Source organism: Bos indicus, chromosome 15, assembly GCF_029378745.1.
Source record: "Bos indicus isolate NIAB-ARS_2022 breed Sahiwal x Tharparkar chromosome 15, NIAB-ARS_B.indTharparkar_mat_pri_1.0, whole genome shotgun sequence".
Lineage (NCBI taxonomy): Eukaryota > Metazoa > Chordata > Mammalia > Artiodactyla > Bovidae > Bos > Bos indicus.
In genome coordinates, this window is record NC_091774.1 from 47827813 (window position 1) to 47846248 (window position 18436).

At 37.0% G+C, this 18436-nt stretch overlaps 2 protein-coding genes across 2 annotated transcripts; both read left to right on the forward strand.

Moving 5' to 3' along the window:
- The first annotated feature begins 3115 nt into the window (after positions 1-3115).
- Positions 3116-4165, forward strand: LOC109568872 (olfactory receptor 52E8). The gene has a single exon (XM_019974242.2). It carries the CDS (start codon positions 3116-3118, stop codon positions 4163-4165), a length of 1050 nt encoding a protein of 349 aa, XP_019829801.2.
- A 12066-nt stretch (positions 4166-16231) lies between these two features.
- LOC109569336 (olfactory receptor 52E8-like) lies at positions 16232-17173 on the forward strand. The gene has a single exon (XM_019974674.2). It carries the CDS (start codon positions 16232-16234, stop codon positions 17171-17173), a length of 942 nt encoding a protein of 313 aa, XP_019830233.2.
- Positions 17174-18436: the final 1263 nt, after the last annotated feature.

The window sequence follows — 18436 nt, forward strand, 5'->3', positions numbered from 1 at the left end:
GAACTGCTTTTGAATTCATGAATTTGTTAATAAATGAATCTTGAAGCATAGCTCTGGAGAACAGATTGGATGAAAATAAGACTTAGGGCTAGGTTGATGAAGCATCTGAGAAAGGAAATAGCAGGATTACCATGAGGTGACAAAATCAGGCCAGGACAAGAAGAAGGTATGCATGCTGCTTGTGCTCATCAGTTCTGGGAAATGGGAATGTGGATAGTTGGGGTCTGCTGGTGGTTGGTGGAATAGAGTAAGTAGACACCATGTCAAAGAGAGCCAAATATACTCTCATGTAGAACTTTAAAGTTAGAAGGTAAATGAGGGATTGGGACCAGTCTTAATTCTGAACCCAGAGAAATTGAAAGATATATGAATGTATATTGAAATAACAGGTCAGTATACATTATAAAATGATTAAATAATTTTTTGACTTGTTAAGTGTTTACAGACTGGAAATGATGTTGACTCTGAGAGGAGGTAAGCATCCATTTTCAAGTCCACTTAAAAAATTCACAGAAATAAGTGGAATAATTGGTTTTCTTGGGATGTAACTATTTATTTTCTAAAGTTTTGCTGTGTGGTGCCCTTAAGAAAGACTAAGACATCAGATAATTAAGAATTTGGTCATTAATCTACTGGATTTCTGGATAAGGTCATTGAGAGAATATGTTATTCCTTTTTGATGTTATTTCTGTCCACTGTGCTTTCATTTTCACTTTATTCTTACTCTTCACTCCATTTAAAATAAAACACATTTTGTTCTTTGGCTGAAGAACAGTTCTGTGAATCTTAGCCTAAGCCTAACCACCTTCATGCAATTTTTCTGACCCATTTCTATACAAAAGCATTCTGTGCATACTTATAAATTGAACTTAGAATACAATTTCCAAATTTCATCTTTGGAGTTTTATCTCCCTTACTGCTCAATGGTCTCATTGAAGGTATGTGGTTAATTTTATTCAAACTTGTATTCAAATTCCCTAACCTAGGTTGGTACACAGAGGACCTCTTAAGTACTTGATGGACTAAGTTGAGAGAGTACATCTCCACTTGGGCTTCCCAGGTGGCCCAGTGGTAAAGAATCCATCTGCCAAGTGAGGAGATTCAGGAGACATGGGTTGATCCCTGGGCCAGGAATGTCTCATGGAGAAGGAAATGGTAACCCACTCCAGTGTTCTTGCCTGGAAAATCCCACAGACAGAGGAGTCTGGTGGGCTACAGTCCATGGCGTCAGACAGAGTTGGACATGACCGAGCACGGACACACCTCCCCACTTACCTTATATATTCTTACTAATGAAAGACAGTAGCTGTCTCTGAAAGCTTAACATGACAAAATTGAGAACCTCAACTGTCTTCTCCTCAGCCCTAGTAGTCCAATTTTACCCCACAGGTCTATTATATAACATAGCATATAAATATATATATATATATATATATTTCCTGGGAGGATTTCCCAAAGTATCAAATTATCTCTCATTTTTACTAGTCTTCATAGGCTTTAAAGGACACAGCAAATCTTGACATGGGTCAAAGTCAACAGATGTATTTACCTTCTTGTGCATTTATCTCTGATGGATGCTTCTCAACTTTGACTTCCCTCAATATTCAAACATTCCTAAATTTGAATCAAAACTTTCCATATAATTGCACACATCAAACATCCGCATTTTCTATAGAACTAGTTTTCCCCACAAAATCTTCCTTTTTTTGCTTCAAATATTTATTTATTATAACTAAGTTCAGAATTCCCATGTATTCTGGATGAGTGCTATGAAACAAAATCACTTGATAATTCTTTTCAATGTCACTATAAGGAAGGTATCCATAAAGATATGACCACCAGGATAGAAAGAATCCTATTAGGAAGTAAGATTTAGGGTTTCTAAAATGCTCTGCCCTCTCCCCATGGTTACGAGGTAGAAATATATTTGAAAGTTGCCTAGTCCAAAATATTTAATCTCTGCTCCCTCAGCTGGGCTGTATGTGGACAATGTCTTTACTGAATATGTTGAGTTATGAACTCTCTAAATGATAGGCTTATTTAGATTAGAATGATCTCTCAATTCATGTTTCATCATAACTAAAAAAATACTCTGTCAAGTATTTACCTCTCTTTGATCCATTTTCAAATTTCATGGGTACTTTAAAAAAAATTATGATGAGAACTGAGTTGTTTATTTTCTAAAATAGGACATAGAAATTTCTTGTCCTGTTTCTTCTTCAGCAATTCATCTATTTGTGAAGTTTTAAAATTAATTTTTATGTGGTAGAATTTTTCATTCATATATGTAAATAAAAATAAATTGTTTCTTCTGCCCTAAAAAACCAGACCATCTATTATTCACAAACACCACAAAAATGCATAAACATACATACAAGATTATTCACATTATATTTTGAGGGGTTTTTAGATTCCCTAATAGGGTAATAGTTGAGATTACAAGTACCAAAGAAATCACCATACCCCCTAAGCAAAAAATATATGGAATGCTATCACATACATAGACTCTGGAATTTTATTCTTTCTACTTATTTCTGGCTATACTTCAGATTTTTAATTTTCACTGTGCAGAGGATATTATTCTGCCCTCTCTTGTTTATATCAGTTTTTTATTAGGGAAAGCGGCAATAAAGTAAGGTAATTTCTATTCCTGGTGCCATACGATGCTCAGGAGAGGCTAGCAAAAAATAAGGAATGGGAGTGTACTTAACCTTGTTTCTTTTTTCAAAAATTTGATATAATTGATACATAGTGTTGCGTTATGTTCAAGGTATACAGTGTTGATTTGATACATTTGTATATCACAATATGACTACTGCCATAGCTTTAGCTATCACTCCCCTCACATCACATAGACTTTTTTTTTGTGATGAGAACATTCAGTCTGTTAGCAATTTTGAAGTATGTAATCAGTATTGCTGACAAAAATTATTTATCTTATTTTTTTTAATAGAAACAAAGGATGATTAAAATGTTCTTTTGCATCTTAACAGGAGTCTGAAAAAATGGAGACATGGAGGAGGGATCACTGACTGGAAGCCAACAATTGTTTCTGATATGGACAACAGACAAATTGTGGCAGGAATGATGGGGCAGAATAATTGTGGCAGAAAAAATGTCTATGCCTAATGACACCCAGTTCCATCCTTCTTCATTCCTTTTGTTGGGCATCCCCGGGCTAGAAGACATGCACATCTGGATTGGATTTCCCTTTTTCTTTGTGTATCTTGTTGCACTCCTGGGGAACGCTGCTGTCCTATTTGTGATCCGGACTGAGCATAGTCTCCACCAGCCCATGTACTACTTCTTGGCCATATTGGACTCCGTTGACCTGGGTTTGTCCACGGCCACCATTCCCAAAATGCTGGGCATCTTCTGGTTCAGCCTCAAAGATATATCCTTTGGAAGCTGCCTTTCCCAGATGTTCTTTATCCACTTCTTCACTGCCATGGAGAGCATTGTGTTGGTGGCCATGGCCTTTGACCGGTACATCGCCATTTGTAAACCCCTTCAGTACACCATGATTCTCACCAGGAAAATCATTGGCGTTATTGCAGGCATTGCTATTCTGCGGAGCCTGAACATGGTGGCTCCACTGGTATTTCTCCTCCTGAGACTACCCTTCTGTGGGCACCATATCATCCCTCATACCTACTGTGAGCACATGGGCATTGCCCGTCTGGCCTGTGCTAGCATCAAAGTCAACATATTATTTGGTCTTGGGGATATGGCTATCTTATTATTGGATGTACTTCTTATCATTCTTTCCTATATCAGGATCCTCTATACTGTCTTCCACCTGCCTTCCTGGGAAGCCCGGTTCAAAGCTCTCAATACCTGTGGCTCCCACATTGGTGTTATCTTAACCTTTTTCACACCAGCATTTTTCTCTTTCTTAACACACCGTTTTGGCCACAACACTCCTCAATTTATCCATATCCTCTTAGCCAATCTATATGTGATTGTTCCACCAGCCCTCAATCCTGTAATCTATGGAATCAGGACTAAGCAAATTAGGGAACAAGTTTTGAAGAACTTTTTTTTGAAAAAAAAAAAAAAAAGGTTAACCATTAGTAGCCTTAGAATGTTTAACAGTTCATATTTTATCCATATGCTTATTAGAAGGGGGTTATTGTCTAAAAAGATAGAGGGCAGGGAGCCTTAACAGTGATTATTAACAGTAATGACATTCCTTTGTCCATAATTCTTTTAGTTTAAGAATAATACTGAGTTTATGATGATAATATAATCATCTGTAAGGATTATATCTTTTGAAACCTGTTTATAGTTAGATTGATCAAGATAGCCCTGTGACATAGTTACTCTATTTGAACGTTTTCAAATGAGTAGTTAAAGATTCATCTGAAAATTCAGTTGTTATTGGAATGTAGATTGCTAGGGAAGGTAGCTTTAAAATTATAGTAGTTTCTGGATCACCAGAGGAAATGTGAAAGCAATAGAATAAAATCGGTAGCAGGATTTTAGAAATAATAACAATGATATTATTTGGAATCCTTAGTATGTATTGTTCTAGAAAATTTACTTGTATTAATACACATATTTCCTATGTGAGTTCTATGATATGGTTACTTTTAAAATTTGCATTTTTATATGAGTAAATGATGGGTCATAAAATTCTCCACAACAAATTATGATCATGATTTTCACTCTAGGGAAACATGAGAAACCATGCGTTAGAAATGAAATAGGAAATTCTGTCATGGTCCGCCTAGTCAAGGCTATGGTTTTTCCAGTAGTCATGTATGGATGTGAGAGTTGGACTGTGAAGAAAGCTGAGCACCAAAGAGTTGATGCTTTTGAACTGTGGTGTTGGAGAAGACTCTTGAGAGTCCCATGGACTGCAAGGAGATCCAACCAGTCCATTCTGAAGGAGATCAGCCCTGGGATTTCTTTGGAAGGAATGATGCTAAAGCTGAAACTCCAGTACTTTGGCCACCTCATGCGAAGAGTTGATTCATTGGAAAAGACTGATTCTGGGAGGGATTGGGGGCAGGAGGAAAAGGGGACGACAGAGGATGAGATGGCTGGATGGCATCACTGACTCGATGGACGTAAATTTGAGTGAACTCCGGAGTTGGTGATGGACAGGGAGGCCTGGCGTGCTGCAATTCATGGGATTGCACAGAGTTGGACACAACTGAAGTGACTTAGCAGCAGTAGCAGCAGCACTATGAAATTAAAAGACGCTTACTCCTTGGAAGTAAGGTTATGACCAACCTAGACAGCATAATAAAAAGCAGAGACATTACTTTGCCAACAAATGTCCATCTAGTCAAGGCTATGGTTTTTCCAGTAGTCATGTATGGATGTGAGAGTTGGACTATAAAGAAAGCTGAGCACAGAATTGATGCTTTTGAACTGTGGTGTTGGAGAAGACTCTTGAGAGTCCCTTGGACTGCAAGGAGATCCGACCAGTCCATTCTGAAGGAGATCAGCCCTGGGATTTCTTTGGAAGGAATGATGCTAAAGCTAAAACTCCAATATTTTGGCCATCTGATGCGAAGAGCTGACTTATTCAGCTCTTCAGAAAAGACCCTGATGTTGGGAAAGATTGAAGGCAAGAGGAGAAGTCAATGACAGAGAATGAGATTGTTGGATGGCATCACCAACTCAATGGACATGAATTTGGGTAAACTCCTGGAGTTGGTGATGGACAGGGAGACCTGGTGTGCTGTGGTTCATGGGGTTGTAAAGAGTTGGACACGACTGAGTGACTGAACTGAACTGAAATAAATATTTATGAACTTCAACACATGCTAAGTTGTATGTGGCTATTTGGTGATATGCAGATGGAAAGGAGAGTCTTACATCCTGAGAATCCCATGGTAGGAAAGTTACGCTATTAAGGCTAAGAACATTCTGTTATAGGATTGTATATTACTTTATTTTGGGAGGAGACTTTTAGAAAATTTGCAATAATATCCAATAAATATTACAAATATTGCACCAATATATTGAAGAATACCAAGCAAAGCTAGAAGTATATTTGGCTTTTTCCACTTTCTAGAATAATCATACAAAAAATTATTGACTTAGTCCATAAAGGAGGTGTCATTTGAAATTGCATTCAAGAGGGTCTTCCACAGTTATCTCTTATACTTCAGTTACTTCAGAAATTTTTACTTTTGATTCTTCATCAGCTTATAAGCATGGACATTTTACTGCATGACCAGAAACCATCATAGATAAATTAAAAAAATAGATATTGTCTTCTAAATCTTAAAGCTAATTTAACAAAAATGTTGTAAACAGGATAACATAGGTCCATTCAGTTCAGTTCAGTCTCTCAGTCATGTCCGACTCTTTGTGACCCCATGAATCGCAGCACGCCAGACCTCCCTGTCCATCACCAACTCCCGGAGTTCACCCAGACTCACGTCCATCAAGTCAGTGATGCCATCCAGCCATCTCATCCTCTGTCATCCCCTTCTCCTATTGCTCCCAATCCCTCCCAGCATCAGAGTCTTTTCCAATGAGTCAACTCTTTCCATGAGGTGGCCAAAGTATTGGAGTTTCAGCTTTAGCATCATTCCTTCCAAAGAAATCCCAGGGCTCATCTCCTTCAGAATGAACTGGTTGGATCTCCTTGCAGTCCAAGGGACTCTCAAGAGTCTTCTCCAACACCACAGTTCAAAAGCATCAATTCTTCAGTGCTCAGCCTTCTTCACAGTCCAACTCTCACATCCATACATGACCACAGGAAAAACTATAGCCTTGACTAGATGAACCTTTGTTGGCAAAGTAATGTCTCTGCTTTTGAATATGCTATCTAGGTTGGACATAATTTTCCTTCCAAAGAGTAAGTGTCTTTTAATTTCATGGCTGCAGTCACCATCTGCAGTGATTTTGAAGCCCAGAAAAATAAAGTCTGACACTGTTTCCAGTGTTTCCCCATCTATTTCCCATGAAGCGATGGGACTGGATGCCATGATCTTTATTTTCTGAATGTTGAGCTTTAAGCTAACTTTTTCACTCTCCACTCTCACTTTCATCAGGAGGCTTTTTAGTTCCTCTTCACTTTCTGCCATAAGGGTGGTGTCGTCTGCATATCTGAGGTTATTGATATTTCTCCCGGCAATGTTGATTCCAGCTTGTGCTTCTTCCAGTCCAGCGTTTTTCATGATGTACTCTGCATATAAGTTAAATAAGCATAGCCACTGCTAAATCTTTTGTACTTAGAAAATTTAACAAACCAAAAGATCATACTCAGGCAAATTAATAAAGAGGTATCAGATAAATTGAGTCAAGCTAGCCTATATATTCCGGAGAAGGCAATGGCAACCCACTCCAGTACTCTTGCCTGGAAAATCCCATGGGCAGAGGAGCCTGGTAAGCTGCAGTCCATGGTGTTGCTAAGAGTCGGACACAACTGAGCGACTTCACTTTCACTTTTCACTTTCATGCATTGGAGAAGGAAATGTCAACCCACTCCAATGTTCTTGCCTGGAGACTCCCAGGGACGGGAGAGCCTGGTGGGCTGCCGTCTATGGGGTCGCACAGAGTTGGACACGACTGAAGCGACTTAACAGCAGCAGCCTATATATTCAGAACCTTCTGATTCTAGACAGGCAAGAAAGTTTTAGTCATCCAAATAGATGTCAGAGGAGCTCACATTAACAAGCAAAAATAATATTATCATATTAGATGTAAATAAATATATAAAAAAATTTTAGAACATTATCTGTAGCAAATTGGGCCTTTGGATAAAATCATCACAGTAAGAAAAACCTCTCAAAGACTTTTGAGGAAGAACATATAGCTAGCCAATTTGTTTTTCAGTAGTGAAAGGGTGAAAATTAAAAAATATTTTTTGACACATTTAAGTTAGGCATTCCTGGTGCTTACCGACATTTCCAACTTTTCTTTTTCTTCCAGGAACATGTAGGGTTTATGTGTGTAAAACTTCTTGCAGTTAGACTTGGCCATGGGACTTGCAATGGCAAAATATTTGTAGAACTGATCTTTGTCAATTCTTAGTGAAATATTTAAGACTAATTATGTAATTTTTCATTTTCTCTCTCCCACCTCTGTGTTCACTGAAGGCTTTTGTTCAGATGTCATGTCATAAAATTCTGACCTTTGTCAGAATAACTCCCTGAGTGACTACAATACAGCCCCTCCCCACTCCCAAAGGTTGTATTAGTCATGTAGTAGGAATAAGAATTAAACCTTTTATTTCTTAATACACTGAAATTTGGGATGGAGTGAGTATTATCTAAGTATTATCTAGACTATCTTGAATAGTATCACATTCATGAAAAGTGTCCAAGAATAGCCAATTTTCTTTCTGAAGAACTATATTGGAAGACATACGGAAAAACAACAAGACCTGTTCTAAAGCTGTAGTAGTGATGACCTATAATAAAGCACAGTAATTTGGAGAGTATTGTTTTGGTGCAAGTATAGAAAACCAGTCCAATGAAACTGAATAGAGAGTTCAGAAACACCCACAGATACACGTTTGCACGAATTATAGGAGAGATAACATTGTAGTACAGTAACAAAAGGTGATATTTTTAATAAAAGATATTGGATAAATTGGAGAGTCATAGAAAGGAACAGTGAATTTTGATGTTTATCTCACATTATACAAAAAAATCCTTCCCAAATGAATTGTATATGTAAACTTGAAAGGATAAACCATACAACTTCTGGACAAATAACTTTCCAATAAGAATGGATTATAAAGACACAATACATACACATATATGTGCTAACAATATGAGAAATATATTTTTAAAGTTAAGAACATCTTTTATCAAATAAAGCATATCAAATATATATATTTTATCAAATAAATAATAGGGAGAATAGACAAAATAAGAAAATGGAACACTACCACCTAGAAAACTTAGCAAAGGGTTTGTATGGGGCTTTTGCAAAGGAAGATGTCCAAATTTCTAGTGAGCATGAAAAGATGCACTGTTTTCTTAGTCACAAAAGAAATACATATAAAATCACTAAGCAATTCCACTATATACTGACCATAATGGGTAAAGTGAAAGGATCGCAAGAGTCGGACACGGCTTAGCAACTAAACCACCAAAGTACCAAATATGTGCAACTAGAATCCTCAAACATTGCTAGTGAGATGGTAAATTGGTAAAATCATTTTAGAAAACTATTTGGCAGTATCTCAGGAAACTTTCCTTTGCACCCCAGTTCACTCCATCATCACAAACATAGAGTGATTTTGTCTGATGTTCATATCTTGAAAAGTTGTTTATGTTAAGTGGGTATTGTCATGGTCAAGATATTGGTGCCAGTCCAGTGAGCCAATGACAACTGTTAGAACTGCTTTATTCTGTCTCTGAAGAGAGTCAGCTTCATAATTCTGTACTTATCCAGGCTAGACACAGTGCATAATCCTTCTGTGATGTCCACAAGTAATGTAAGTTTATGTTTTCCTTTGTAGTTTTTGTTGTGCCACCTTCTAAGCCCTTTCTAAAGGAAATTAGGTTAGAAAGCATAGAAAACATACAAGTTCTCTGAGTTTCTGTAGCTCTAAAGTTAACACTGTACAACTTAATTATTTGCACATTTATAAGTTGTTAATGGGGCTTCCCTGGTAGTTCAGGGAGAAAGAATCTGCCTGCACAACAGGATACAAAGGATTCAATCCCTGGGTAGGGAAGATCCCCTGGAGAAGGAAATAGCAACATACTCCAGTATTTTTGCCTGGAAAATCTCATGGACAGAGAAGCCAGACAGGTTACAATCCATGGGGTTGCAAAAGAGTCAGACACAATTTAGCAACTAAACAACAACATCTCGTGGTTAGTATTGTCTATGCAACCAGAATATAGGCCTCATGGGGAAAAGATTTACAGATTAAAACATATATGACCACACACTTAATCTTTTTTTGGCCATGTGGCATGAGGGATTTTAGTTCCCTAACCAGGCATGGAACCCATACCCCTTACAGTGGAAGCATGGAGTCAACCACTGGACCACAGAGAAGTCTACACATTCTTAATTTTAAATAAGTATTCAATGGCTACTTGACTTCTAGATCAAGGCAAAGATATTTGCTGGAAAAAAAGTGGTACAATAATTAGAGAATATAACAGCCTTGGGGGACCAGATAGAAAAATCATAGGTTGCTTCAGGTATTATTCTTATAGGACTGATGGCAAGGGAATAATTAGAACTGTTGGGTTCTTAGAGAATTAGAAATACTTGGAAATTTGGAACCTACAGGGAGAAACTTGAAAGTCCCAAAGGCTTCCTTTGCCCATGTCCTTTTTTATGCCTTTGAACCTGTGGTAAGAACTTGTGAGTTCACTTTCTTTGATGCTTTCATACTGTGGAGCCTCAGAAGGGTAGCTACTCTCAGTCCGGGAGAAAATTTTCCATCCCAGTAAGCTTTTCTCTTTGGACCACAGTTACAGTGCTGAGACATGCTTAGCGCATTTATTAGTCTGGATTGTACATTTTTTTTTTTAAATGTTGGCTATTCCTGAAGCTGGTAAGTTGGTACAGGCTTAGCTATGGCTATACACATTTGAACATATAGATTAGGAAAGTTTGGACTTGAATCTCTTGATTTAACCCCCTCACTAACTTTACATATGAAATTAATTTGGAGGAGATAAACCAAAATATTTTACATTCTTATTTCTAATTGATAGAATTGTAGGTAATTCTGTGTATTTTAGTGTTTTATTACTTTTTTGTACAAGTATCTCTAATTTTCATGAAAAGAGGAAGAAAAAGAAAAAGCTAAACAGTCAACTAAGCAACTTGTTATGATATTGCTAAATTCTCTCTCCTCCTTTTCAATCTTTTCTGTCCCTTTCCTTTACATATTCTGCCTTCTTTGTTTCTTTCTGTATCTCTTTCTCCATCCCTCCCATTTCTAATTTTCTCTTTTAGTTTAATTCTACTGAACTTTGTCATGCTACAGGTTATTTTGGAATATTATTTTGTATTTAATATCCAAAAATAGACATTCTAAAATTTTTTTCAAATCAAACCAACACATGATAAAGAGCCTCAATATGTTTAATTACTTTCAGATTGCAAATAGTTTGTAGTTTCTTAAAAGCATACAATGAAATTTCCATGCTGATTTATACATATAAGACTCCTTGTTTACAAATATATTCATTCTTGATTTAGTCTTCCATACTATCAAGCAAGATTAGTGTTAAATGGACTTACCTGGTGACTCAGCTGGTAAAGAATCCACCTGCAATGCGGGAGACATGGGTTCAATCCCTGGGTTGGGAAGATCCCGGGGAGAAGGGAATGACTACCCACACACTCCATTATTCTGGCCTGAAGAATTCCACGGAGTGTATAGTACATGGGGTTGCAAAGGATCAGACATGACTGAACCACTTTCACTTTTTACTTTAGCATTAAATATATAAGCTATATATAAAACACACAACACTAGCAGGTGGTGCTAGTGGTAAAGAATCTGCTTGCCAATGCAGTAGATGCAAGAGACATGGGTTCAATCCCTGGGCTGGGAAGATCCCCTGGAGAAGGAAATGACAAACCACGCCAGTATTCTTGCCTGGAAAATCCCATGAGCCTGGTGGGCTACAGTCCAGTGGATCACAAAGAATTGGACACGACTGAGCAACCGAGCACACAAAAACACATAACAGTTGAAAAATAATCAGTTTTTAAAATCACATCTCTTCTTTGCTGTAAAAGTAGCTATTTGTAGAACTCAACCATTACTTGTTCTTCCAGTCTATTTATTACTTAAAAAAATATTAGAGTCTCCTTTGCTGCCCTGTACATACACACAGACATAAAGAACACACTTTTGAACTTAGTGGGAGGAGAGGCTGGGATGATTTGAGAGAGTAGCATTGAAACATATACATTACCTTATTAAAATAGATAGCTGGTGGGAGTTTAACCTATCACGCAGGGCACCCAAAGCTGGTGTTCCATGACAACCTGAAGGGATGGAGTGGGGAGGAACCTGGGAGGGGGCTTCGGGAGGAAGGGGCCACATGTGTGCCTATGGCCAATTCATGTTGATGTATGCAAAACCATCACAATATTGTAAAGTAATTATCCTCCAATTAAAGTTAAAAAATGTATTAGAGTCAAATTTGGAAAAAGTAAGATGATATTCTCTTTCCCAAATTATGAACACGGATTTATTTATTTATTTAGCTATCCACCTGTTCTATTTGTTATAGAATGGGAAAGTGAATCTCATTTGAGTTGAAATATATCTGATATATAACAGTTGCTTCTGAGCTAGGCTGGCTCAGTGTTGTGCAAAAGAACAATTTTGATCTTATAGACAGATACTCCTTTATCCAGGACTTCAGAATACCTGATTGAACATCTTTCTGGTTTTAGCACTGTTATTGAGCTTTTGTTGTTCATTGTATATAGGAATAAAGATCTTTTAGAGTGAATAAGAATCTTTTGGAAAGGTGACATGCAGGATGAGGCTGTTTTGCCACAATTTCACCCCTATTTTTTTTTTCTTGGCAAAGTAATGTCTCTACTTTTTATTTTATTTATTTATTTTTTACGTCTTAATTTTATTTTATTTTTAAACTTTACAATATTGTATTGGTTTTGCCAAATATCGAAATGAACCCACTTTTAATTTATTTCTATCCTACATAGGGGCCTCCTAAATTGCCTTATTCAGGAGGTTTTGATTTAAGATCTCACAAGTCTTTGGCATCACCCCTTTTCCCCTTGTACAATTCTATTTGGGCACTCTAATATAGAATAAATAATGACTTTATGCTGAAAACAAGTTGAGATTGCAAAAGACTGATTAACTCTGATTTTTGAAAATGTACCACTATGAAACTATATTATTGATGTTTTACTGATGTATTTGAATATCCAAATAGTCAGGAGGTCCCATGAGAGAACAAGTTATGCATGAACAAATCTACCAGTTACATTTTACTTTCTATTTTTGATTGTCGTGATCACCTGCTTTTATAAAATTCTCTCTAGAATGTCCTCCTTGCATTTTCTTTTTATTACATCACGGGCCCATTGATAGCTTCCTTGTCAGGAAAGCTTCTGATCAGAGTTCTCTTCCTTATGTACTCAGAGCACCCTTTTTTGAGCATTATGGTTTTCTTTTTCATTTCTCCATCCTTAACTGCCAGATATACTGTGTGATATCTGTTACCATTCTTCTAACATGAAGACTTTTGACCAGGAGTCAAAATTAATAATTACCTACTCATTCAGTCTTTTTGTAAAAGAAATGTTTTGAGTCACAGCTATCCACCAAATCCTGTGCTAGAGAAATAATGATGAACAAAACCACTTCCTAGCCCTTGATGCAAATCTGCCTGAAGCTTACAATTACATGGGAACTCAGACATTGATTAAATAGCCATACAGAGAGCTATGGAGTAGAATTACAGGGTCTTGGGAGAGAAATATAACAAGTCAACACTGAGTTCCATGAAGCCTTTCTGAGCATGAGTAACTAAAAGACCTGGGAGATTAATGGGAGGATGATGCTGGTTCTTCTTTCTCTTCCTCATATCAGCCTTGATGTATATACCTTACAACAGATATATTTAGATTTTTAGAGACTTTAGCTTCCTATCTTTTCTCCTGAAGTATCGTGCTTCTTTTATTCTTAGAATCTTCTACATAGATTTCCTAAAATCTTAAGGGAACAGTGTACTGTGATGTCCCCTAACTTCCTTAGCTTCAAAGAAAAGATCAAGTCTCTTATTATTAATACTATTTCATTCTCTTCAAAGAGAGAAGAGAATCTGTCCTTCACGGATTATAATTAAGAACACACTCATATTTGGTTCCCTCTTCTTTAGAAATGTGTATTTAGACCAATTATGTTAAAATTTGCAAGAGGTAGTATAGAACAAGGAAGAGTAATTGGAAGAAACTGGAGATTGCTAGCCACAAAGTTAATGTAGCACAAGAAAAAGAATGAAGAACTGACTACTTAGTTCTAAAATAAGCACATTTGGGCAGAACGCTGGGAATACCAGAAGGTCAGAGAGCTGGGTGACTGGAACAAAGCAGTTTTGTTTTGAGGATGAAGACCTGCACCTGAGATTCAGACCAAAAGAAATCACAATGAGGTACCATCTCACGCTGATCAGAATGGTTGCTATCAAAAAGTCTACAAACAATAAATGCTGGAGAGGGTGCAGAGAAAAGGGACCTTCTTACACTGTTGGTGGGAATGCAAACTCAAGTTTGCATTTGAGTACAGCCACCATGAACAACGTGGAGATTCCTTAAAAAACTGGAAATAGAACTGCCGTATGACCCAGGAATTCCAAGGAAACCAGAATTGAAAGAGACACTTGTACCCCAATGTTCATCACAGCACTGTTTACAATAGTTAGGACATGGAAGCAATGTGGATGACCATTGGCAGATGAATGAATAAGAAAGTTGTGGTACATACACACAATGGAATATTACTCAGCTATTAAAAAGAATGCATTTGAATCAGTTCTAATAAAGTGGATGAAACTGGAGCCTATTATAGAGTGAAGTAAGTCAGAAAGAAAAACACCAATACAGTATATTAATGGATATATATGGAATTTAGAAAGGTGGTAACAATGACCCAATATGCGAGACAGCAAAAGAGACACAGTAAAGAACAGACTTTTGGACTCTGTGGGAGAAGGCAAGGGTGGGATGATTTGAGAGAATAGCATTGAAACATGTATATTACCATATGTGAAACAGATCGCCAGTCCAGGTTTGATGCATGAGACAGGGTGCTCAAGACTGGTGCAATGGGATGACCCTGAGGGATGGGAGGTGAGATGGGGGTTCAGGATGTGGAACACATGTACATCCATGGCTGATTCATGTCAATGTATGGCAAAAACCACTACAATATTTTAAAGTAATTAGCCTCCAGTTAAAAAAAAAAAAAAAGAATCCACTTACTCAGGAACCAGAATCAGTCTTGTTTCCCCATGTCTGAATACCAAGTAATATAATTTATTTGAAATTTCCCTGTGAGATTGAGATAAATAATTTTAAATACTTGTATGATGTTATTATTTTAGAATTATTCTCTTCCTTCTTATAACAATGACAATATAATAATGATATAGGTATTTTAGAAATGAAGTAAGCCCAGGTTGTTGGTACAAGAAAATAGGGAAAAATGGGGAGCCTGAAGCATTGTCAGAGCTTTAAACTTGAGTCAACCTCGCTAAAAGAGAGATGGTTTTATATCTAAAATTAATTTTGTAGCATTGAATTTTGTGAAGTCAGTGACCTTATAAGGTAAGGTTCTATTTCAAAGAATAAAGCACATGTCTTCATACATTGATGACAAAAGTAAGAAATAACACAAATTTAGAAGCAAAAAATATATATGCTTAGATTTTTTGTAATAACTTTTAAATTGCAATATAATTGCTTTACAACATTATTTAGTTTCTGCTGTATAACATGAATCAACTGTAATGTATACATATATCCCCTCCCTTTTGAGCCTCTCCATCTCACTCCTCTAGGTCATCACAGTGGATGAAGCTGAGCTCCCTGTGCTGTACAGCAGCTTCCCACCAGCTATCTATTTTACACCTGGTAGTGTACCTATGTCTGTGCTACTTTCATAGCATGTTGAGAAAGAAATATATGTCATATTAAGTACTGGGGGGAAGAGCTCATTGATTTCAACTGGAAACCCCCAAGGGCATATGTTAGAGTAATATTTCTAGTTAAGCAAATGGTTTTAAAGGCTGCTTCTGAAATCTGTAATAATACCAATGCTCACAAATTGTAATCATTTATCAGTGGGATATGTGTATCTTCTTAGAATGTGTGTATCTTCTCTCAATTTATAATTAACATTTCAAAAAGTTAGAGCCTAGTATAGAATCTTATATTAACTGACTTGGTTTAATTTCTCACTAAAACTAATTTAGATGATCTTGTCTAATGTCTCAATATCCATTCATTTCTTTTTTTTTTTAATTTTATTTTATTTTTAAACTTTACAATATTGTATTAGTTTTGCCAAATATTGATCTCCTTCACGTGCCATACATAACAAGGAAAGTAAATGAGAGGAAGAGAAGTCTGTGGAATAACGTGCTCTTTCTTCTATATTTCTAGAGAAAGTGTACATACTTATATCTTATCGTTCTTCCGCAGTATTAGCAATATTGAGGCATTGGGAAGCCTGATATAGAACAAAATATTCCTTCAAATGAGTGGAGCGTGACGATCAAAAGCCTTTGCCAATATGTCTCCAGTCAATAACTCATGGATTCACCCCTCATCTTTCCTGTTGTTGGGAATTCCAGGACTGGAAAATATGCAAGTCTGGCTTGGCTTTCCGTTTGGTATAGTGTATCTGATTGCCCTCCTTGGTAATGTTACCATCCTCTTTGTCATCCAGACTGAACACAGTCTTCACCAGCCCATGTTCTATTTTTTGGCCATCTTGGCTCTCACAGACCTGGGCCTGTCCACAGCCACTATTCCCAAAATGCTAGGCATCTTCTGGTTTAACCTCGGTGTGATTTCCTTTGGGGGATGCTTAACTCAAATGTTCTTCATACATCTGTTTACAGGCTTTGAAACATTCATGCTTGTAGCCATGGCTTTTGATCGCTACGTTGCCATTTGCCACCCTCTTCGATATAACACAATCCTCAGCAACAGAAATACCTGTATTATTGTGGAAATAGGAATGTTGAAAAATTTGGTTTTTGTTTTTCCACTTATATCCCTCCTTCTAAGGCTTTCATTCTGTGGACATAATACTATACCCCACACCTACTGTGAGCACATGGGCATTGCCCGTTTGGCCTGTGTCAGCATAAAGGTCAATATATTGTTTGGATTAATCCTTATTTCTATGATACTTTTGGATGTTGTTTTGATTGCTATATCCTATGTGAAGATTCTACATGCTGTCTTCAGACTCCCATCCCAGGAGGCCAGACTCAAAGCTCTTAATACCTGTGGTTCCCATGTGTGTGTCATTTTAGCTTTCTTCACTCCAGCCTTTTTCTCTTTTATGACTCATCGATTTGGACACAATATTCCACGTTATATCCACATCCTCCTGGCTAATTTATATGTGGTCATCCCCCCTGCCCTTAATCCCATTATTTATGGGGTGAGAACCAAGCAGATCCGAAATCAGGTGGTGACAATATGTCATTTTAAAAAAGCTTGACTCTGAACATTTGTTTGAAAAGAGCCTTAAAATAATTTTCTTTTCCATCCTTTAAAATTAACGTGTCCTTAAGATTTTATGGAGAATATGCTTTACAGAATATGATATTAAACATCATATTGAGACAGTTAATTCCTAGGCAGGTTGATAAGAAGTCCAGGGTTCCCGAGGAGGAGAAAGGAGTCTGGGGCTCTCAAGGAGGACATAGGGTTCTGGAATTCTCAAGGAGGAGGAAAGGACAAACTTTTTTTTTTCCCTCTACATCCCTTAGTCTTAGTCACATAAAATGTTTTTTCTTTAAGCCCAGAACTGCTGATTACACAAAAAGAGCTCAGTTTAAACTCTGTATTAAGGATTATATAACAACAATGTATCTGGCTTGAAGACAGTTTCTCCTTCCTGAAAACCTTCTGGCTAATCCTGTTATCTTAAAATGTAAATTATGGGAGTGGGTCTAGTAAGATCTTAGTAGCCTTGAGACATTCTTTTGATTTATTGTAATAACTAATTAAAAAGTATATAACTCCCTTGCTAACACTAACGAGGGGGGCATTCTCCTTCCCCCTTCTGATGTCTATGTCAGAAGCTTTCTCATCCCTTTTCTACCTTTAATAAAACTCTGATACACAAAAGCTCTTGAGTGATCAAACTTGGTTCCTGGTCCTGAAGCTAAATCTTCTTTGGAGATCATGAATCTGACATCGTTCACTGTAAGCTATCAGTATTTCCTTATTTATGCTGCTAAGTCGCTTCAGTCATGTCCGACTCTGTGCGACCCCATAGATGGCAGCCCACCAGGCTCCCCTGTCCCTGGGATTCTCCAGGCAAGAACACTGGAGTGGGTTGCCATTGTCTTCTCCTTATTTATATGCAGTATCAAATTGGAGATAAATTTACAGAGCAATTATTAGTCCCTAGACAAAATTTAAGTTTTATTGTTAAATAGTTAGGTGTAATTTATTTCTGTAACAGATATTAAAATCAGCTTTTGAGAATTAAGTCTTAATGCAACTCAAGTAGTATTAAATAGTCTCTTTATACAGAATTCACTGATTATATGATAGAGGAGTACTGTACTGCCAAGAACTGTCTTAGCTGTAATGGGTCTAACTAGACAATGCTGCAAGATATGAGTTCCAGGAAAACTAATCAAAGAATCTGAACACAGACCTTTTTGCTTCCATGGTAGAGTTGGTTCCCATGAAAACATAATCATAAGGTAGAAAAAAAATCAACAAACAACATAGATATAATTTTTTATTC